General features: G+C 45.9%; 1 protein-coding gene across 1 annotated transcript in view; it reads right to left on the reverse strand.

Moving 5' to 3' along the window:
- Window positions 1-24,003, reverse strand: part of adamts17 (ADAM metallopeptidase with thrombospondin type 1 motif, 17) — a 584,360-nt gene that overhangs the window by 287,721 nt on the left and 272,636 nt on the right. Inside the window, 1 exon segment of the mRNA XM_038813320.1 lies at window positions 10,086-10,226. Within this exon segment, the coding sequence (XP_038669248.1) occupies window positions 10,086-10,226 (141 nt within the window).

The following is a 24,003-nucleotide window of genomic DNA, read 5'->3' on the forward strand; positions in this document are numbered from 1 at the left end:
AGGAAGTCTACAATGCAAAATGCATAATATTTAAAGAAATGTTCGACTTGAAATTCATTCCACGTCAACTCAAAGAGAAGAGGCATGTATCATTCAGTGGAGATATCTAGGCTGCTATCAGTGATAAGCAGGATGTTCACAAAAGGTTGTGTGGAGACGGTATAAACATACGAGATGAGCAAAAGCAGCTTGTCAAGTCGTAACTTGACAAGCCAAGAAAAGCATTACAAACAGCTGATAGCATCTCGATGAACAATAAAGGGATTTGATTCAAATGGCTGTGGTCAACAAAGGGTGAAAATAATGGTCCATTTAAGGAAATGGGGAAAAGGAAACCGTGGAGTTATTAAACAGCTAGTTCACATCAACTTAACACAGGAATGAGGAGGAAAATTACTTTAGTATTGCCTGCATAACAGTAACTGCACTTCAAAATATAATTTATTAGCCGCAAAGTAGTTTGGGATTTCCTGAGGATTCAAAAGATGTATGTTGATGCCTGGGTTCTAATCTACTCAGTGGCAGCACTCCCATCTCTGAGTCAGAAATTTGTGGATTCAACTCCCATTCCAGAGTCTCCGACATCAGGCTGACACTCCAATGCACAGCGAATGCTGCCCTGTTGCATCTTTAAGATGAGATGTTAAACAGCGGCCTCGTCTGTTCTCTCAGATGGATGTAAAACATCCTATGACACTATTTCAAGAGAAGGGGAGCCCTCGTGAATACCTCAAAGTCATGTAAGGCACTATAGAAATGTCGGAGTCTTTTTCCGCTCCGAAATTCTCTAAATCTCTGCTTCTCCGCCTATCTCTGAACAACAACTTTCATTTAGTCGGCACCTTTAACATAGCAAAACGTCCCAAGGAACTTCACAGGAATAAAATCACACATAAAATTGACACTGAGCCACAAAAGGAATTATTAGACCAAAACCTTTGTCATAAAAGTTTAATGGAATGTCTCAAAGGAAACAAGAGAGGCGTGTTGCCAATCGACACCGGAATAATGTCGGCTCTTTTTAATGAGTGTAATACTATCCCACCAGCGTCACCAATAATGTTGCCAAATTAACTAGATATTATTAATGATAATATTGCTTTTCAGAGTGGCTAGGTATCAAATGATACCACCACAAGACTTTACCGGAAATCAATCAATGACCAAACAACCAGTTAGTCAGTTCAAGTTCAAAGATAGCTTATTTACAGACAAGGATTACTTCGACATGCAACATAAAACACTACAAGTTAAACTACACCTAACAACTACAATAACCTCTACTTAACTTCAGGGTAACCGGCTCTTTGCAGATGAACAAGGCCTTTGTTCGGATCTTGCGTGGCTGGGTAAAAGAAGTGGCTTTGTTTCTACTGGGCTCATCCGTCTGGTAGCGATCGTCGGTCTTAAACTTGTCTTCTGGTCGTAATGCTACACTTGGTTTTAGGCGTAGGCCGAGGCCAAGAGAGACTGAACACATGGCTGTGTCTCTTTTAATTCCTCTGGGATTTCGCACACTTTGGGGCGGTCCTTAGCTTTGGACCCAATAATTCGACAGGCTTCGATTACTGCCTTCGCTCTTGGCCAATAAATCGGCGGGTGCCTTGATGGCTGAGCGTGTCCTGAGTGGCCATTGACTTTGGCTGTTTGGGCTTTCTTAACAAATGGAGTGGCGCCAGTTAGTCTGCATCTGTATCAGTTACCTGAGTACAGTCCTTTTGTTCTGGGGAAATGGGCCATTAGAATGCAAACGAGCGGGGGTTTCGATTGCGTCAAGCTATCTGGGTTGCAAATACACACACAAGCTCTGAGTCTGTCTGAGTCCTGGGTTGGCCATAATTCCCATAGTCCTTTGCAGGTGGCCATCTGAGATGGCTACAGATGGAGGGGGTTAGGTCAGGAATTCCAGAGCTTAGGGTCCAGGTAGCTGAAGGCATCGTCACCAATGATGGAGTGGTAAACCTGGGGCTACGCAAGAGGCCAGAGTTGAAGGAAGACTGATATCTTGATTGGTTGGGGCGGCATGGTGACACATGGTAAGCACTGCTGCCTCACAGCTCCAGGCATCCTGGTTCAATTCCGGCCTTGGGTGACTGTGTGGAGTTTGCATGTTCTCCCCGTGTCTGTGTGTGTTTCCTCCGGGTGCTCCTGGTTCCTTCCACAGTCCAAAGGTGTGCAGATTAGGTGGATTGGCCATGTTAAATTTCCCCTTAGTGTCCTAAAGATTAGGTTGGGTTACTGGGTTTACAGGAAAAGAGTGGAGTCGTGGGTTTAAGTAGTATGCTCTTTCCAAAGGCCAGTGCAGACTTGATGGGCTGAATGGCCTCCTTCTGTACTATAAATTCTGTGATTGTAGGGCTGTAGGAAATTTGTAAACAAAGGATAAGGATCGTAAAATTGAGGCAGTGCTGGTCTGAGGGCCAGTGTAGGCCAGTGAGCACAGGGGTGATTGGTGATATTCAGCGTGTATTAAATGCACTCAATCTTATTCAAGGATCACAGTTCGTGAACATGCTGATTTTAAATCTTGCGGGTCCACTGAGATGAAGGGGGCCCACTGACCAGCCTAGATTACCCATCACTGAAGCACATGGGCTTAGTGATGAGACTAGAATCAACAAGTCCTCCTTTAAGACGGCCCTTGGAATCTGTCTGTTTGACCAATCTTTTAGTCAGCTGTCCAAGTAACTCCGTATGATGCTCGGTGTCAATTTTATTTGACAACACACCTGCGAAGAGCCTTCAAATGTTTACTCTGTTACAGGTGCTATATAAATGCAAATTGCTGTCACTTTCGCGGCTTCAGTTTTGGAGAAGAAACGACAAATAATTCTGATCACAATTGTGATGAATGTTAGAAACTGTCATACTTTATAGTTTGTATTTTTTCAGTAATGTTGTTAAAACCTCAGTTTAAATGCTTACAGACAGTGGCCGGGATTCTCCGCCGGCGTGATTCTCCGTTACGCCGGCGCCTGGGGGTTTCCCGATGGCGTGTGGCTGCCCCACAATGGGAAACCCCATTGACCGGCCGGCGTAACGGAGAATCCCACCGGCCGGTCAGGGCAGAAATGCGGCGCGGCGGGGTGGAGAATCCCGCCCAATATGTCTGCCAAAGCTGTGATTAAAAGCGAGATAATCAGTGTTTTGCTAACAGATATTTAAAGCCATTTTACCTGGATGCAGATAGAGAGAGCAAATCCAATGCTGTAACAATTTGAGCCTGGCTAGACAAATCATGGCACATCTTGTAACAAGAGCCAAAAGAATGCTGCATGCTTTGAGTGCAACTGGTGTAGTTAATGGGCGGGCCCAGGTCTGACTGGACAAAGGATTTGCTTCCAAGGCTCTAAGCTAAGCAGAAGGTTTTCAGCTTGGTCCTAAAAACAAGTTTCTCTTTCCATGGACTCTGCACCAAGATCAGCAAGTAAAGCCTGATTGTTAACTGTATACAGAAATGGTATTTGAAATATATGGGTTGCTTAATTGGAATTTAGAAGCAAATTTCAGGAAGCAAGTTAAGGTATTATAACTGTTAACTATAAAGCCATTCCTTTGTTGCTAATGTGTGTAGTTCTGTGTTCAAATTGAAGTTTGTTTTAATATAAAAGCTGTCTACTGATCAGTGTTATCACTCCTGTGCTGCAGCAACTTTCCTCACAGTTTTACCAAATGCAAATAGTTGGATTTAATCCGGGATCTTAATCAAAATTGGGATCTGTATAGAATCTTATATAATCTTATATAATCTTATAGAATAGGAGCAGGAGAAGGCTACTTGGCTCCACTCCGCCATTCTATAAGATTAATAACCTTTTACCCCCTAATGAAGAATCTATTTACTTCTACCTTAAAAATATTGAATTATGATAAAAGTTAACACACAAAGCACCTGGCCCAGACAACGCATAGCAAGAGTCTTAAAAGAGAACAAGAATAAAATTAATGAAGTTTTAACTAACCTATTTCGAAGTTCAATAAATTCAGAATACATTTATTTATTATTTATTTATTTATAAATTTAGAGTGCCCCGTTTTTTTCATAATTAAGGGGCATTTTAGTGTGGTCAATCCACTTACTCTGCACATATTTTTAGGTTGTGGGATGAGACCCACGCAGATCGGGGAGAATGTGCAAACTCCAAATTAGCCGGGGGCAGGGATCGAACTCGGATCCTCAATGCCGTGAGGCAGCAGAACTAACCACTGCTCCACCGAGCCGCCCCAGAATACATTTATTGAGCACCCAACCTTACCCCTCCTCTGAGGTAAAATCACCACCAGTCAGCTCTCTTCCTCAAAGGGGAAAAGCAGCCTATAGTCATCAGGGACTATGGTGACTTAAATTCATATGTACAATGTTCACTGGGAGACTATATACTCCCATCTGACCTAAAATGCTACTGCTGTAGACTGAGTTCAGAGTCATGGGGCTACGACATCACATCCTACCTCAGTGGTAGTGATTGACAACAGTTTAAGATACACCAACTTAAAGGTACATGTACATCACATCACAACATCCCCCATTTCCTAGACCAGAGGTTTAACCTGAAAGAATCAAACTAATACATGAAAGAAAAGAAAATAATGTCTAAATATACCATTATAAGAAAATAGAAACATGGGAAATAGGAACGGGAGTAGGCCATTTGGCCCCTTAAACCTACTCTGCCTTCAACTAGATTATCGCCTGTATTACAGCTCAGCAACATTTTCCTGAAATATCCCCATATTCCCTTTATATTACGGTAACACTGTGGTTAGCACTGTTGCTTCACAGCGCCAGGGTCCCAGGTCCAAATTCCTGGCTTGGGTCACTGTCTGTGCGGACTCTGCATGTTCTCCTCGTGTCTGAATGAGTCTGAATGGGTATCCTCCGGGAGCTCTGGTTTCCTCGAAAGTCCCGAAAGACGTGCTGTTTGGTAATTTGGATATTCTGAATTCTCCCTCTGTGTACCTGAACATGCGCCAATGTGGTGACTAGGGGCTTTTCACAGTAACATCATTGCAGTGTTAATGTAAGCCTACTTGTGACAACAAAGTTTATTATTATTATATCTTAAATAATTGAAGTTCAATTTACTAATCTCTGAAACATGTCTGTGGTTTGCTTATCTGCCCAGATTTAGGCACAATGATCTTGGGCTGTACTCTCCAACGCCCCGCCGGGTTGGAGAATCGCCGGGGGCCAGCGTCAATCCCGACCACGCCAGCCGCCAAATTCTCCAGCACCGGATATTCGGCGGGGGCGGGAATCGTGCCGCGCCAATCGGCAGGCCCCCCTCCAGCGATTCTACGGCACGCGATGGGGCGAAGTCCCACTGCTGTAATACCTGTCCCGCCGGCGTGAATCAAGCCACCTCCCTTACCGGCGGGACTGGCGGCGCAGGGCGATCTGGCACTGGGAGGTGCCCCCACGGTGGCCTGGCCCGCGATTGGGGCCCACCGATCTGCGGGCGGGCCTGTGCCGTGAGGGCACTTTTTTCCTTCCGCGTCGGGCATCAGCCTCCATGATGGCCGACGTGGAGATGACCCCCCCCCATGCACATGCGCGGGGATGACATCAGCAGCCCCTGACGCTCCCGCGCATGCAAGGACTTCCGCCAGCTGGCGAAGCCCCTTAGGCCCCAGCTGGTGTGGTGCCAAAGGCCTTTCCCGCCAGCCAGCAGTGTGCCAACCACTCCGGTGCGGGCCTAGCCCCTCAAGGTGAGGACTCCGCACCTTTGTGGCGGCCCGAAGCCAGAGTGGTTCACGCCACTCCACCCCGCCAGGACCCCCCCCCGCCCCGCCGGGTAGGGGAGAATCCAGCCCCTTGACTGGAGAATGTTATATGTTTTCAGAAAGTTGTTGCATCTTACAACATGCTTCCAGATAAGGGACTCTTTACCGGGGGCTTCCTGACAGGTTCCTCTTTTCTGGGGTCCCTTTAATTAGGGGGTCTCGGGATGGGGTGTGTCTCTTTATTTAGGGGTCTCATGCGGGCGGTCGGGTCACCCCTGTGCTTGGGGTAAGGGGAACCCAGAAAACCTGTGGGTGGGGGGGCTGAATTGCGATGCAAGGGGGTGGGTGGGGAGATGAATTGTGATGCGGGGCGGAGGGGGGATGGGCAGCCGCAGGACCTCGCTATCAGGCTGCTCGCTAAACATGGCAGCCCAATAGCGGGATTCCCTTGGGAATCGTTCGTAATCCTTACCATGCATTTATTTGGCGAGATTCTCCGTTCGGGAGACTATGGACTGAATTCTCTGCCTTCGGGATTCTCCGTTTCGCTGGCTAGTCAATGGGGTTTCCCATTGTGGGGCAGCCCCACACCATCAGGAAAACCTCCGGGCTGCCAGCAAAATGGAGAATCCTGACGGCAGAGAATTCAGTCCACAGTCTCCCGAATGGAGAATCTCGCCCATTGTTCGGATTTATTATCTATTTCATCATCTTGTCATGCCACTTGGTGTTCACACTTGATATGATTCTGGGCCAAATGCTGATCATTTCTGCTGTATTCCAGATGCCACAAGTTCAGTGTTAAACTCAAACGTCTTGTCCAACAATCAGGCTGGATAATTCATTACGCACATACCGGTCAAGGGCATCTCTCATCTTCCCCCCTTTCTTGATTAATGCATCTTGTACTCTTGGGAGTATCAATGAGTGATGTCTAGGTAGCGGTATCTTCACTTGCCTGCTGAACAGTAATGCTGCATTGGTTCCACAGTACAATGACGTTTGAAAGGGTGTACATATTCAAAATATGTCATGTAGACTGTTGGCTGATGATCTCCATTGAAAGGTTAGGTGGTCTTCTCTGTTGAAGAGTTAGGTGGTCTACTCCATTGAGGAGTTATGTGGTCTTCTCCCAGTGTAAGCACCATGTTTCCAATGGTGCACCTTGTGGTCTGTAACCTTCACCATTGTCTGGTTGGTAACCAACCACAGGGGCTTGAATACCAGTAGGCCTGAGATCACTGGGCCTGTGATGATGACAACGTAACGCAGCTGGGGGTGACTCGTGAATTCTTGTACTGACGCATGAGCATAATTGAAACCAGGGACATAATCTCCGAGACATTGTGCGTAGTGAGTTTCACAGCGCTTGACTGAATCATCAATTACCACGACTGGGTACAAAATATTTCAGTGTGCGAAGTGGAAGGATATTTGCACCTGCACTGGTATCCAGTTGTGCATATAAGTTCTGCAGATCCTGCATCTGTGGGCATTGTCATGTGAGAGTGCCTTTAAGAAATGGATGTTTATAAATGGGTGTATATATAAATATCTGTAGTGAGAGAACCTTTCAGAAATGGGTGTTTACTACTGCAGTGATGTCAGAGAGTGGGTGGAGCGGGGCTGTCTGTCAGCTTTTTACTTTCGTTTTTGAGCAGGTTGCAGTGTGTGTTTTAGTTTTGTTTTCAGTGTTGGAGCTGAAGCCAGACCAAGCAGATGTGCTGCTGTTCTCTCTGCCATCAAAAGACTATCTCTTGATCATTTGTTGAATTCAGAATTATAAATGTTCTCAGTAGTGAATGTAAACCTAATGTGCTTTTCTTCAAAGGTGTTTCTTCTGTCTTCTGGATATTGTTTGGGAATTTATTAAGAATTACTTAGTGTTGTATTCTTTGGGGGTTGTATTTGAATTAATGGTTGCTGAGATGTTCATTGTAGGTTTTAAAAAGGTTAACTTGAGTTCATAGACTAAACATTGTTTTGTTTTAAAAACTACTTTTCCATTTCTGCTGTACCACACCTGTAGAGTGGGCCGAGTGCTCCTCATACCACAATCTATTAAAAGTTGTGGGTCAGGTGAACTCCATGATACACTTTGGGGATCTCTAAACCCTGGCCCATAACAGCATATAATCTGGATGGTGGCAAAGGCTTCTGTTGGTGCCACTATGCCAATCTATTCTTTAATATTCACCATGCTGGGTATCTGCTCATTCTGTCTTTTGATGGTCTGGTTATCCTCATTATCTGACTCTGTAGCTTGACGAGACATTTCAATACTTATTTGAACGGTCTGTTACAAGCACTTAATTGATTGGAATGTTGTGCCTGTCTGGCCTCTGGTTGTGGTTTCTTGTAACATTGAACATTCCATCCTTCTCTTTCTGCATTGGCGCTGCCAGTGTCCTCTGGTGTCACAAGCCTTGCGTATAGCGTTAAAAGCTGGGCAATTTTTGGCTGCATGTATGAGGCCACATTGCCCGTTTACTAGGCTTGCCTGCATTGGCTATCGTGGAATGATGGACGAATTACACAGAACCAGCAGTTTGGCTTTGTGCTTGTAATCTTTGAGTTGGTCCGAGAAGTCTTTTTGGAACACTTTACTGGGGTAAATGCTATAATCAATTGATTATTCCATTGGCTAGCTCTGATGCTGCCAGTTCTGCTGGGTTTATCCAGCATTTTGTGCTTTTATTCCAGCAGTCTCCTTTGTGGATCTGATGGGTAGACAATACGTTTATGAATGTGCTCCAAGTAGGTGCCATAAATGGAGTGGGAGACACGGGCGGCACAGTGACACAGTGATTCATAGATACATAGATATATAGAAGATTGGAGCAGGAGGAGGCCTGTGGTGCTTCGAGCCTGCTCCGCCATTCATCACGATCATGGCTGATCATCCAACTCAATAGCCTAATCCTGCTTTCTCCCCATAGCCTTTGATCCCATTCTCCCCAAGTGCCATATCCAGCCGCCTCTTGAAAAGTTCAAAGGTTTAGCATCAACTACTTCCTGTCGTAATGAATTCCACAGGCTCACCACTCTTTGTGTGAAGAGTGTCTCCTTATCTCTGACCGAAATAGTTTACCCTGAATCCTCAGACTGTGACCCCTAGTTCTGGACACACCCATCATTGGTAACATCTTCCCTGCATCAACCATTCTAGTCCTGTTAGAATTTTATAAGTCTCCGTGAGATTCCCCCTCATTCTTCTGAACTCCAACGAGAACAATCTCAACCTAGTCAATCTGTCCTCATATGACAGTCCCTCCATCCCTGGATTAGCACTACTGCCGCACAGCGCCAGTCACCCAGGTTCAAATATGACCTTGGGTGACTGCCTGCGTGGAGTATGCACATTCTCCCCGTGTCTATGTGTGTTTCCTCTGGGTGCTCTTTTATGGGGCCAGTGCAAGCTTGATGGGCCGAATGGCCTCCTTCTGCAATGTAGAGATTAAATGGGTGTGGCTACTTTGAGAATCAGGAAAACATCTGCTGATATGAAGGCAGTTTTTTTCTTAAAGTGGATTCTCCCTCAATTCTTGGCCTTGCAAACCCAAGTTCAGCATTTACTGCTAACTACCAAGGTGTGTTCAATCAGTTCAATCAACTGAACAAATACTGCATTTCTCTACTGCACTAACCACACCCCCTCTTTCTCAGTGGAATTTCCTCTCAGATCAAAGCTTCCACTTGTACTCAGCAAATGGATTATTTCCTGCAGAGCGTGACAAGAATGATTTCTCTGTGTAATGTTATAAACCTGCCTTATTCTGTCGCTGACTTATTTCTGGTTATATATTTGAGGAATTTGATGTTAAACTGCAGTCAGCCAATGCCACTAAAAATCCATTTCACACCTTCATAGTAAATATAAATGAACTTTAGTCACACTATTAAAGTGCTCAGATTTTTTGACTTTTATAGATTGTGAACTTGTACTGGGTTTGTCTGATTAAAAAGTAAGATATAAAGGCGGTGATTTTAGTTTGTCTCACTGTAGTTTCAAATATCATAGGAACTGGAGTAGGTCATTCATCCCCTGGAGCCTGCTCTGGTGTTTGATTAGATCATGTCAGATCGTGCCTGAACTTCATCCACTCAACTTTTCTCAAAACCCTGTGAGAGCTATAGCTGCCCCCACCCCCCCAAAAAAAAGTGAAATCAGTGAACACAAGTGACCTGCTGGGACGTAAATCTCTTAAAATATTCTACTGAAGTTGTCCAAGACTCCCGGATGCTGATGATGTTATTATGGCAGTGGACAGCTAGTCCACATAGGCTAGTTTGCGTTGGAAGAGAATTTACCTTCAGAAGTATTCTAGTGAGGAAAAGTTAGCATTTTAAAGACGTCTTACCTCAGAAAATTCTCCAGGTCGTCATGGCTGCAGATAGACCAGGACAGATCACTTGGGTTCTTTCCTTTTACCCATTCACCGGACATGATGTGGAAGTGTTCGGCACACGAGGAATGATCAGCATCGTGGCTCATGCCCATGCTGTCCAAGAGAAATAGGGTGTACAAGGGATAGGGAAGAGCGCACAGGGAGGAGAGATCAGGAGAAGTGGTGGGGGAGGGGGAAGCAGCGAGGAGGAGAAAGCAGAAAGCAGGAGGGAGGATTGACCGGGGGGGGGGGGGGGGGGGGAGAGGGAAGATGGACAGGGGTAATGGACGGATGGAGAATTGGGCGTACAAGAAGGTGGGGGAGGGGACAGAGAGAGGTGGGGGGGGGGGGGACAGCGAGAGGTGCAGAGGAGACAGGGTGCGGAGGAGACAGCGGGAGATGAGAGATCGGGAGATGAGAGATGGGAAGAACAGAGAGGGGAAAAGAGACCAAGGGGAAGGGTGAGGAGGAGGGGGAGGGGAAGATGACATTAGGAGGTGAAAGGGAAGGAGCGGGGAGGAGAAGACGACAGAGGAGTTAGGAGAAAAGAGAGAGGGAGGGGCCGGGTGGGTGGAATAGAGAATAGGAGGACAGAGAGAGAAACAGTCAAGGGGCAGAGCAAAAAAGGGTCATGAAGTGAGAGGAAATGTGCAGGGAATTGTGGTGGTGGCAGAGGAGGGGGGGGGGGGGGTTGAGGAGAAGAGAGAGAGAGAGTAGAGTGTAAGTAAGGGAGCAAACCCCATAACAACTTGTCCAAATCTCACAACTGGCAGATGTGCCACATAACTATCTGTCATTGTTTTCCTGAAATCTACCATTAGAAAGTCTAAACTGTAATTAGTGTCTGATTTACGATACCACAGCTTTAAAATGCTAGCCAGTAAATCTGGAAAACATCTGGTTTAAATTACACACAGCAGAAACACAATCTTATCTGTGGCTCCGATTCCCATATGAATGTGTGCACGCTTAGCAGCCTTTGCTGTGACTATAGGATTCTTGTTCATTTCTGGCAACAATTTACTCTGATCACACATAGACACACCTGGCGGGAGATGAAGTCATGGTCTGCTCACCTCAGGGGGCTGATGTTTCAGGTCGAGTCAAATCCTCGCCCAGCAGCCCAGCTGAGAACCACTGAGATTAATGCCACAGTGACTCGAGTGGCAGATCTGCTGTGGGCAGTAAGGAGCCTTCAGTGTGCAGGAAGGAAGTTAACCAGAACATTGAATGCTGGTCCTTCACCCTTTGCCTCAAATGAAACATCTCGCGATAGACCAGGGAGCAACATCGCCATTGATTGGCAGAACTTGGCCTATATACTACAAATGGAATGGCTCTTCAAACATGGAAGCGAAAAGAAAATAAGTTTATATTCAATGTGTCCATGAATAGAATAGAACATACTTATTTTCACATTGCGCTCGAATTACCTTAACTTGGATTAATTAAACCTCAGAGCTTTGCTAAATCATTCCTCACAAAGTTGATCAGAAAATGAGACAGGGCCCAGCCCTCTTAAGGATTATGCTCCAAGATTTCAGTCTCCAAATGGGGAGCCATAGGTGACCCATTGCCCATATACCAATCGGGATCATTGAGCAGAGAACAAAGGTTTCCCCCAGGATTTCTGTTCTTTGCACACTCAAAGCTGAACCTATACTCACTTAGAGCTGGTGACCACCCTGCTGCGGCACATAAAATGCTCTGTAACCTTGACAGCCAAAGATAGTAAACCCAGATAGAATCCATTACTAATGAAAATGTGCCTTACATTGAAAAAATAGCTCATACTCTACTGAATCCATTGAGGACCATCTCCCCTTGGTTCTTGTAGCCTCCAATCAGGAGGACTTGACTTAGCAGTATTTTCATGATTGCAAATCCTGCCGTTGTGTACTTTTCACGTGAAGGAAATATTAGTTGACCTTCCAAACAATGAATCTTTTAAACTCACCATCTGTATACTTCATCTTGGTTCAGGTCGATTAGGTTAAACCTGTGAATCATTGCTGCCATCTGTAACTACATATAATAACTTCCCAGTTGTCTGATCACATGGAGCCACCCTCAAGTTCCAGTGATGTGACCACCTTGAAACAGTCAGATGGCACTGTCCCTGCAATCTGTCATCTGCATGTGTGTCTGTAAGTGGTAAAGGTCTCTCTCTGAGTCACCCGAGCCTGGAACAGAGTCCCTCGGACTTTGCGCTCTTCATATCCTCTTCCCTCCCCCATTCCCTCCAGCCAAAGAGCTGTACAGGGCAACGTGAAGTGCGACACCGAATTCTCCACGGCAAAGATTAACCACACAGGAGTGACAAAGATCACATAGAAAATCACACCTTGGGAAGCAAAATCATTCACTCCATGTCCTAGTGGGAGTTTATCTCACAGTCTGACAAATTACTGGCGATCTCAACCCCACTAATGTAGAAAATATTTTCATTTAAAATGAAAGCAAATATGTAAAAACAAGATAACCAGTAGTAACTTCACCCAGCAGTTTTACAACCAAAAAATGATTTTCATCATGTCACAATAAGCAGAATTGAAGTTCAGTGCCAGAATTTCAACAGCACTTCCCTAAAGCACCACACATGCAGATCATTTTGAAGCAATGCTCAAGTTTGACATTTCCTGAACAGAAAGCTCAAAGTGTTTGATCCTTAGAGCAAGCCTGAACAACATGCAAATGGAGCACTTACTCCAGGCTGACACCTCAGGGCAACACGGGGTACTGAGGAACGGCTGTACTGTCAGGGGTGTCATGCTTCAGCTCAGATACTTATCAAGGTTCCTGTGGTGGCTCGACAGCAATGAGGCGGAGGCTCTTTGTGTCAACAAACAGAGTTTATTGATAACAAGGAACAATGTGACAGGGACCACTGGCCTCGCTGCCCTGGAGCAGCACGGAGCTGCTGCACCAGCCTTTACATCTTTACTACATGGCTCCCCGATGTGTTCTGCCTGAGAGGGGATTCCACCCTCTGGGGTGACGAACCGCTCTCAGTCCCCGGAGCCAGGTGACCCTCCTCTGCTATGCTCTCCGAAAGAGACTGGCACCTTAATCCACTGCAGTTCGATCTGCCTATTTGAATAGACATTAAGGTTTCTGTGGTACTACTTCAAGAACAGGCAGAATCATCACTGGTCTAGCAAGCCCCTCTCCTGTGACCAAAGCCCCTCCTCCTGTTACCACAAGAAACATATTGAATGGTCGTGAACTCACTGCAGTTTGGTATGTTAATAATAATACGAATCTTTATTGTCACAAGTAGACTTACATTAACACTGCAATGAAGTTACTGTGAAAATCTCCTAGTCGCCACATTCCGGTGCCTGATCGGGTACACAGAGGGAGAATTCAGAATGTCCCATTCACCTAACAAGCAGGTCTTTTGGGACTTGTGGGAGGAAACCGGAGCACCCGAAGGAAACCCACGCAGACATGGGGAGAACGTGCAGACTCCGCACAGTCAGTGACCCAAGCCGGGAATCGAACCTGGGAATCTGGTGCTGTGAAGCAACAATGCTAACCACCGGGAAACAACAGTGCTAACCACTGTGTTACTGGCACAGATTGGAGGCCATGTTTCCCAATAAACATTACTTGAATCCTGAAAGGGCATAAACCAAAACACCATTACCTCCATGTCTGAAAGTCTGAAATGCTCTCCGAAGCGAGACTGGTCTTTATTAATGGGGCTAACTTTTACATTTTGTTCCTGTAAATCAGAGCACTTCTGAATTTTTAAAACTTGTAATAAAAATTGAATTGTAGATTATTTTACAAATAAAAGTAGAACAAATACCACAGATTAGATCTTTAATAATATTGGTCACAGGAGTTCAAGAAAAGACACTGCAAACGTATCCCTTTGTCATATCACCATAACGTTCAGTAGTGAAGTTGAGAACGGGGTTGCAAATGACAACCCCTATTGAATGATCACGGGGAGGAGTCAGGCAATACTGCATTGGAAATGTTCAGTGAAATCATCAGTACGTTCACCGATCTTCAACTCCCAGCAGGTAGCAGATAAAAGATGTTACATTTCAAAGTCATATCATACCTGCCTTCACCGATCTTCAACTCTCAGCAGGTAGCTGCCTGGAAGCAGATAAGGCTACAGCAAGAAAGAATATGCGACATTTCTAAGTCATATCATATCTGTCTTCATTTAAGAATACCAAGGAGCTCAGAGTCAATGAATTTCTGCTGATGTGCAGCCAATGTTGTGTAAATAAACACCGCAACCAATTTGTGCACATCAAGGTCTCACAAAGGGCAATGAGACCAATAACCAGCTAAGCTTTTGCTGGTGGAGTTTATGGAGGGATAAATATTCTTCAAAAAGTGCCTTGATCTTTCCTCTTCAATAGGCAGATAGAACCTGAGTGCAAATGTAACTCAAATTCAGCACCTCTAAAAGGGCTTTTTTAAATGTCAGTATAGATCCTGGAGTATAGTTGGGACCCAGAGATTACTAGTTTCAGTAATGAGCGTGCTACACCTAGGCCAAGCTGGTTTGATTGGGCAAGATTCTCTGGCCTCCCCATGGCATGTTATTCGACAGCAGGAGGTAGCCCGCCATTGGGCGGCAGGATCTTCTGGTCCCACTGCTGTCATTGAATAGACCCCATGCCGCCGGGAAACCTACAGCAGGGATGCGCTCTCGATGGGATCGGAAGATCCACCGGCATGAACAACGGGAAGATCTCGGCCATTGAGACTATCAGTTGCACCTTTTACAAGAGCAGATTACCACACTCCATTGATATCTAATGGAGCTGCACAAATGCTTGGTGTGGAGGGTCTCAGATTTCTGATTGGATATCGGCAATGATCTAATGGTACCATTTCCTATTTTCTTGGATTACAATGTCATTGGTAGCCTTCTGCTTCATGAGACGATGGTTTGAACCGCATTGGCAAATCGCTGTTAAACATCACCTGGTGTGGCTCAGGAGCCTCACTCTGATGAAAAGCATACTATGATTAGAAAAAGTCAACATGGTTTTGACTAAAGGGAAATCTTGTTTGAAAAATGTATGAGTTTTTTTGAGGATGTAACGAATAGGTTGTTAAAGGGGAACCAGTAGATGTAGTATACTGGATTTCCAAAAGACATTCGATAAGGGCCAAACAAAGGCTAATAGACAAAATAAGGGCTCACGGAGTTGGCAAAAATATATTAGTATAGATAGAGGAATAGTCAACGGAGAGAAAACAGAGGTGGCATAAATAGGGCTTTTTCAAGTTTGCGGGCAGTGAATAGTAGAGTGCTGCAAGGATTAGTGCTGGGATCACAGCTATTTACAATCTATATTAATGACTTTGGTGAAGAGACAGAGTAAGGTATATAAGTTTGCTGATTATGCAAAGCTAGATGGGAAAGTAAGCTGTGGGGAGGACATAGAGTTTCAAACAGATACAGAAAGGTTAAGCGAGTGGGAAACAAAATATCAGGTGGAGCATAATGTGGGGAAGTATGAAGTTATTCACTTTGGTCATAAGAATAGAAAACCAGAATACTTTTTAAAAGTTGTGAAACCTATAAGATATTCAAAGAGATGTGGGGTGTATTCATATAAAGAACACAGAAAGGCAGCATGCAAGTATAGCAAGCAATTAGGATGTGTTATGGGCCAGGGTTTAAAAACTCCAAACTGTATTATGGAGTTCACCTGACCTATAACTTTTTGTTGAATTTGGCCAGGATGAGCACAAGAGCCTTCACTTGATGTGTGATTCAACAGTCTGCCTAGACACTTTAATCAAACAAGCTTCATTCTAAAAACTTAGTTAACATTTATATAAACACTCAGCAAGAATAATTTTTATTAATTACAAACATAATGATACCCCACAGCTACAGTAATCTATGTATAACACTTAATGAATTCCCACTTAACTGTTCCAATTCAAAAACAAAATCCCATATACCAAACCGCTTTTCAAGGGCGTGGTCCAGCACTCTGCATTCTCACTTGAATAAGACTGACTTTCTCTGAGATTCTGACCCCGTCTCACCAGCAGGTTTAAACCCTTCTGGAAAGCAAACTATATCTTTTAAATTATCAAAACAGGTAACTATAATCAATGTTTTTTTTACTGGAACGGATATTTAAAATGAAAATAGACAGACAGGAACAAAACACTTCTTTCTCCCCGAGTCCACAGCAGTCAAATCTGAAAGCGAAAGTAAAAACAGCTCAGAGCCGCAGCCCACCTCCACCCACAAAATGACATCACTGAAGCCATGTGATAAAACAAAAACCTTTCTTAAAGGCACACTCACATGACAGAAGGCAAATGGCATGCGGACCTTTACTGAAAGTAGTTTGAACTGTAAGAATAAAGAAGTCTTGATACAATTTTTGATGCAACCCCATCAGGAGTGCTGGATGCAGCTTTGGTCTCCACATTTAAGAAAGAATACACTTGCATTGGAGACGGTACAGCAAAGGTTCATTAGATTGGTCCCTGGGATGAGGGAGTTGTCCAATAATGAAAGGCTGAATGAATTGGGTCTATATCCTCTGGGATTACCTTTGAGAGGCAATCTCATTGAAACATACAAGATACTGAGGGGGCTTATTACGGTGGACACAGAGATTGTTTCCGCTGATTAGGTAATCAAAAACATGGGGACACAGTCCCAAGATTAGGGACCAATCATTTAGGGCTGATATGAGGAGAAATGTCTTCACTCAAAGGGCTGTGAATGTTAGAATTCTCTACCTCAGAGGATTGTGGATGCTCCATTGTTGAACACATTTAAGGTTAGAAGAGAGATTTCTGGTCTCTCAGGGAATCAAAGGATATGGGGAGTGGGTGGAAAAGTGGGGTTGAAACCCAAGATCAGTCATGATCATATAGAATGATAGGGCAAGCTCAAAGGGTCCGGCTCCTATTCCTTGTCATCTGGTATGACAGTCACTACTGCCTATCCTGCAGGTGGGCTAAGGTAGTGCAGAATTTGCCTGTTTGTTTTCTTTGGGCTTTATTCTCAGCCAGGGGAGCTTTACTTTTCCTTGCCCCTTCCAATGAGGTCACGGCTGTCTCCCAGGTACCAAATGAAAAAAAAATGAAAATCGCTTATTGTCACGAGTAGGCTTCAATGAAGTTACTGTGAAAAGCCCCTAGTCGCCACATTCCGGCGCCTGTCCGGGGAGGCTGGCACGGGAATTGAACCGTGCTGCCGGCCTGCTTGGTTTGCTTTAAAAGCCAGCGATTTAGCTCAGTGAGCTAAACCAGCGTCAATATACACCATCTTCACATCTTGTTTGCATGTGTCCTTGTCGTGGAGGTATGGATGCCAAGAAGGTTGTGACCCAGTGGCCAGTTCACTGCAGAGAAGGTCTTTGGATATACAGTTGCATGCATCCAATGAACGTGACCAAGCCAGCATAGACTTCATTGGCTTGGCAATGAGTGTATACTGAGCAAATCAGTACCTTCCATGAGTTGGTGACCTTGTCCTCCCAAGAAATGTTAATGATATACCTGACATCGCAAAAGTGGAACCTTTTCCCTTGCTAACATATGTTGTTTAGGCCTCACTGCTACAGCGGAGTGCATTGAAGAGGGAGGCTTGGTAGACTCACAGTTTGGTGTTCTCAGTCAGGTTTCTATTATTCCACACTTTTACTTAATTTGGACATAATAGTTTCATCTTTTTCTTTTTTGTTTTTTTTTTGGTTTTTTTAATAAATTTAGAGTACCCAATTCATTTTTTCCAATTAAGGGGCAATTTAGCGTGGCCAATCCACCTACCCTGCACATCTTTTGGGTTGTAAACACGGGGAGAATGTGCAGACTCCACACGGACAGTGACCCAGAGCCGGGATCAAACCTGGGACCTTGGCGGGGTGATGCAGCAGTGCTAATCACTGTGCCACCGTGCTGCCCAAACAGTTGCATCTTTTGCGATGCGTGGATTAATTTTGCCTATAAGGTGCTAACTAAGGATGTTTGTGAAAGAGGTGCTAATCAAGCGAGCTGCTTTGTCCTGGATGGTTGTCGAGCTTCTGGAGAGTTATGAGAGCCAGGGAAGTGGGGACTATTCCATCACACTTCTGACTTGTGCCTTGTAGCCGATGGACAGGCTTTGGGCAGTCAGGAGGCGTGTTACTGTCCGCACGATTTATAACTTCTGACCGGTTTGGGCCTCTCTCAAGGTTTGTGTTTCTATCGCCATTCATGTCCGGTGCAAATAGGAGCTCAAAACCCCCTCCTCAATCTCCTTCTACGTTCAGCTGCTCTGAAATGTGAAGCTAGCTCACATGTTGGGAGTTTTCCTTGAATGCACGACTACACCTTTTTCAGCTCTGCCACCATTTGTAGCACTTGTACCATTGAGGCAGCAGGTTGTGGATTCAATCCCAGAAACCTGAGCACAAACTCGAGACTGACACTCACTGAGGGAGTGCTGCACTGTGCAAGGTTTTGTCTTTTGGGTTATATTTTAAACCAGGTCCTCTGCGGCAGAGGTAGAATATTGCATTTTTAAGAGCATGGCAATTCCCCCAGGTATCCTGGCCCCTCAACTAACATCACTAAAATAGATTATCTAGGGTGTTTGTGTAGCTTTGCTGTGCGCAAATTGGTGACCATGTTTCTATATTACAAAACTTCAAAAGTACACTTGGCAGCATTTGGGCTGCTCTGAAGTCACAAAAGATGCAACAGAAATGTGAGGCTCTCTTCTTTCTTTCCAATTGGGCAGGTCAACTGAAGCAAAACTAACCTGAACAGCCAGTCCGGGGTCTGAAACAACTGCAAAGTAGGATGAAGCAGGAATAGGAAGAGCTCAGCCAGCAGGCCACAAACCCATTGGCTTCCCTGTCAATGTATCCACAGGGAAATTGGCGTGAAATAGACATGTATATTGTTTGTGCACTAGCCACTTGCATATTCCTGAGGACTTAGTGGGGAACACATGTAATTGTGATATAACTGGTCCAATAAAAGCAGACCACTGACAATCCACTGTGACTATTAGTTTAAACATGTGGCAATATGTTTAAAGCATGCTATCTGAGGCACTGCCTCCATCTGGTATCCATTTGTATAATAGAAATATTGTGTGTAATGTTAGATCGACTTTCTTAGCAGCCCCTCTCCCAGTTGCTTTCTACTCACTGAAACTAGGCTAAAAATCATTTTGGCTTTCACAATGAAATCCAAGCTAGACAGTGCAAAAGTACAAACTACTCTACAGAGATACGAGCAAAAGTGGATTAGTAGTCTCAGCTGTACCTAAACCAGACAAAATGTATTTCTGAACAGGAAAAATAGACTGTACTTGAATACCAAATACAGAAAGTTTAATCATTCCCAGCACACACAGTGTGTTATTAAAAATGCTGCTTTAAGCAATAGGGATTAACTCATTTGAAGATCCTGCATGCTGAAAATTCATTTTCTGAATTTCACAAGCTATATGATATAACTGGAGGATTAATTGTTGGAAAGGCCATGTCCCAGAATGATACAAACCTCGGAATGATTAAGGGTTAGTGGGTTTTGAGGTTTTTCTTCCCAGCTTTGGAAATTTTACTATCAGAGAGAGAGCCAAATGACATTTTTGGCATTTACTTTCCCCCCACTTCATTCTGTTTGATGGGTTTCTTTCCAATCACAGTAGGGAACCTAAATGTCTTTTATCCCATACACATAGGATTTTCAGGATGGCGGTCGCTTGGAGCCCATCGTTCTGAGAGTTGGTGGGACCCCACCGACTCCTACCGATCTGCTGCCATTTCACGTCCAATTGAGCGTTGGTTGACAGCAAGTGGGACATCTGTCTGCCCCTGGACAGAAGTCCCGCCTTGGAGAGCTGTCAGCGAATCTCATTGGCCGTCAGCTCTCCAGTTCCTCCAGGCATAGCTCTGCCATGGCCAGAAGAGGTACTACAATGCTGCGCCTGAGCCTACGTCCGAGGACTACACTTTGAGTAAATGCCGGGGTCCCCAAGAGGGGAGGGTGGGGGATTCCCCTTGCAGGGAGGGCACAAACTCGGTGTCGGGGAGTAGACCATGGATAAAGGGAGTGCAGGAGATCCCAGGTCCCTAAAGGGAGGATACCCCAAATCTGAGGGGTCCCTTTGAATGACCCAAGATTGAGGGTGAAGACTTTTTCTGTTTGGCACCCTGATCCAACTGGCGCCCACCAGCCTCAAATTTGAGGCTGGGAGTGGCCACTTAAGAATCTTTACAGGGGAAACGATGGGTTTCCCATCTGAAAAAAAAATTGTATCAAGGCTGGGGGGGGGCAGGAAATGTAAATTTATGGATTCCCCCCCCCCCTCCTTTCCTCTGAACACACCTGAGCGGGTGGAATCTTCTTGTGGAGGCAGAGGGCATGGCTGAAGTACTAAATAAGCACTTTGCTTCTGTCTTCACCAGAGGAGTGGGTGCAGCAAATATCATGGTGGAGAAAACGGGAAGGATAAGATTAGATGAAGAGGATGTACTAGAATGATTGGAAGGCTCAAAGAAAAAAAACAAGTCCGGATGGGATGCATCCTAAGTTGTTGAAGGGAGGAATGTTGGAAAATTGTGGAGTCTCTTCCCATGATCCTGATCCTGCGATCCTCCTCAGTGTGTGTGAGAGCGGGGGGGAGGAGGGGGTTGAGGAGAGAGAGAGTTGCTATTCACAATCTGCATCAATGACCTGGATGTGGGACAAATGTAATATTTACAAATTTGCGAATGACACAAAATTAGAGTTCTGAATGAGCTTTGTCCTCATTGACACTTACAAGATTCTTAAGGGGCGAGACAGGATAGATGTAGAAAGGATGGTTCTCCAGGCCAGAGGGGGGGTGCGAGGGGGGGTGCGGGGGGGACCTTTGGAATTCTCTACCACAGAGGGCTGTGGAGACTCAGTCATTGTGTATATTCAAGACAGAGACCAGTAGATTTCTAGATACCAATGGCATCAAGGGATAAGGAGATAGTGCAAGAAAATGGCGTAAAGACAGAACATCAGCTATGCTCCAGGTGAATGGCGGGGCAGGCTCAAGGGACTAAGTGACTTTTTTCATAAGACTAAAGACACAATATATAGGAGCAGACTTAGGCCACTCGGCCCATCAAGCCTGCTCCATCATTCAATCATGGCTGATATGTTTCTCACCCCATTATCCTGAATTCTCCCCATAACCTCCGATCCGCTAATTAATCAAGAACTTATTTATCTCTGTCATAAAGACACTTGCGACTTGGCCTCAACAGCCTTCTTTGGCAATATGCTCCCCCTATTCACCACCCTCTGACTGAAGAAATTCCTCCTCCTCTCAGTTTTTTTTTAAACAAACAATTTTATTGAGGTATTTTAGGCATATAGAAAAAGTGACATTGTACAGTACAAAAAAAAAGTCAAGACACAAATTACAAATTAAACATAGTGCAAACCACGGCTCTGTTCACGCACGGACCTGCCTCAATATCCCTCTACTCTACTCTTACCCCCCACTCCACCCCCCCCCCCCCCCCCCCCCCCCCCCCACTGCTGACGCTTACTCCTTTGCGAATAAGTCAATAAATGGCTGCCATCTTCGGGCGAACCCTCGTAACGAACCTCTCAAGGCGAACTTGACTTTCTCTAGGCCAAGAAAGCTCGCCATGTCCGATAGCCATACCTCAGCCCTCGGGGGCTTCGAGTCCCTCCATGCTAACAGTATTCGTCGCTGGGCTACCAGGGAAGCAAAGGCCAGAACGTCGGCCTGTCTCTCTTCCTGCACTCCCGGATCCTCTGAAACCCCAAAGATTGCCACCTCTGGGCTCATTACCACCCCAGTTTTCAATTGCCGGGACATGACATCTGCAAATCCCTGCCAATAACCCCTGAGTTTAGGGCATGACCAGAACATGTGTACATGGTTAGCCGGCCCTCCGGCGCATCTAGCGCACTTGTCCTCCAGCCCGAAGAATCTGCTCATCCGGGCCACCGTCATGTGGCCCGGTGCACAACCTTAAACTGGATCAGGCTGAGCCTGGCGCATGTTGCGGTCGTGTTTACTCTACTCAGGGCTTCTACCCAAATACCGTCCTCCAGCTCCCCCCTGAGCTCCTCCTCCCACTTAAGCTTCAGGTCCTCGGTCTGCGTATCCTCAGCTCCCATTAGTTCCTTGCAGACATCTGAAACTCTACCCTCTCCCACCTCTCCCCGAGAAACTACCCTGTCCTGCTTCCCCTTCGGTGGGAGACGTGGGAAGGACGGCACCAGTCTGCGTACAAAATCTCTCATCTGCAAGTATCTAAAGTCGTTCCCTCTCCCCAGCCCAAACTTCTCCTCCAGCGCCCTCATGCTCGGAGGGCATGCCCCGGGGGAAATCGGTGGTTGCCGCAGATTGTAAATGTAAATATAAATCGCTTATTGTCACATGTAGGCTTCAAATAAAGTTACTGTGAAAAGCCCCTAGTCGTCACATTCCGGTGCCTGTTCGGGGAGGCTGGTACTGGAATTGAATCATGCTGCTGGCCTGCCTTGGCCTGCTTTCAAAGCCAGCAATTTAGCCCTGTGCTAAACCAAGCCGTCCTATTATGAACCCGTGGGGTCCACATCGATGCACTTACCTCCCCTACATGCCTCCTCCACTGGCCCCAGATCCAAAGAGCCGCCACCACAATCGGACTGGCGGAGTACCGTGCCGGCGGAAGCAGCAGAGGTGCCGTGACCAGGGCTGCTAAGCTAGTGCCCCTGCACGAAGCAGCCTCCATCCGCTCCCAAACCGACCCCACACCCACCATCCATTTCCTTATCATCTCTATGTTGGCCGCCCAGTAATAGTTGCTGAAGTTCGGCAACACCAGCCCCCCTTCTCTTCTGCTCTTTCAAGCATCACCCTCTTCACTTCAGGGGACTTCCCTGCCCATGCAAATCCCAGAATAATTTTATTCAGCCTCTTAAAGAAGGATCGCGGGATAAAGATGGGGAGACACTGAAAAACAAACAAGAACCGCGGGAGAATCGTCATCTTAACAGTCTGCACCCTCCCCGCCAATGACAGCGGGAGCGCGTCCCACTCTGGACCTCCTCCCTCACTCGTTCCACCAGTCGGGACAGGTTGAGCTTATGCAACCTGCCCCAGTCCCGTGCCACCTGAATCACCAAATATCGGAAACTCTCCCCCACTAGCCTGAATGGCAACCCCTTCAGCCTATTCTCCTGCCCCCTCGCCTGAATTATAAACAACTTGCTCTTAGCCATGTTCAGTTTGTATCCAGAGAACCGGCCAAATTCCCTCAGGGTTGCCATAATACCGTCCACTCCAGCATTGGGTCCGATACATATAACAGCAGATCATCCGCGTATAACGAGACTCTATGTTCCACTCCCCCCCGGACCAGCCCTTTCCAGCCCCTAGAAGCTCTCAGTGCAATTGCCAGCGGCTCTATGGCCAGCACAAACAGCAGTGGGGAGAGAGGGCAGCCCTGTCTTGTCCCACGGTGCAGTCTAAAGTAGTCCGATGTCATCCTGTTCGTCCTTACACTCGCCTCCGGGGCCTGATACAATAGCCTAACCCAGTCGATGAACACTGCCCCAAATCCGAACCGTCCAAGTACCTCCCACAGATAATCCCACTCGACCCAGTCAAAAGCCTTTTCAGCATCCATGGCTACAACTATCTCTACCTCGCTACTCTCCAGGGGCACCATAATCACATTGAGCTTTCTGATGTTAACCACCAGCTGCCTCCCCTTTACAAACCCGGTTTGGTCCTCCACAATTACATCCGATACACAGTCCTCAATTCTGGTCGCCAAAATCTTGGCCGTCTACGTTGATCAAGGAGATCGGCCTGTGTGACCCACAGGCCTCCGGGTTCTTATCCTCTTTCAGAATGAGCGAGATGGTGGCCTGCGACATCGTCGGG

This window comes from Scyliorhinus canicula, chromosome 12 (genome assembly GCF_902713615.1).
Source record: "Scyliorhinus canicula chromosome 12, sScyCan1.1, whole genome shotgun sequence".
Lineage (NCBI taxonomy): Eukaryota > Metazoa > Chordata > Chondrichthyes > Carcharhiniformes > Scyliorhinidae > Scyliorhinus > Scyliorhinus canicula.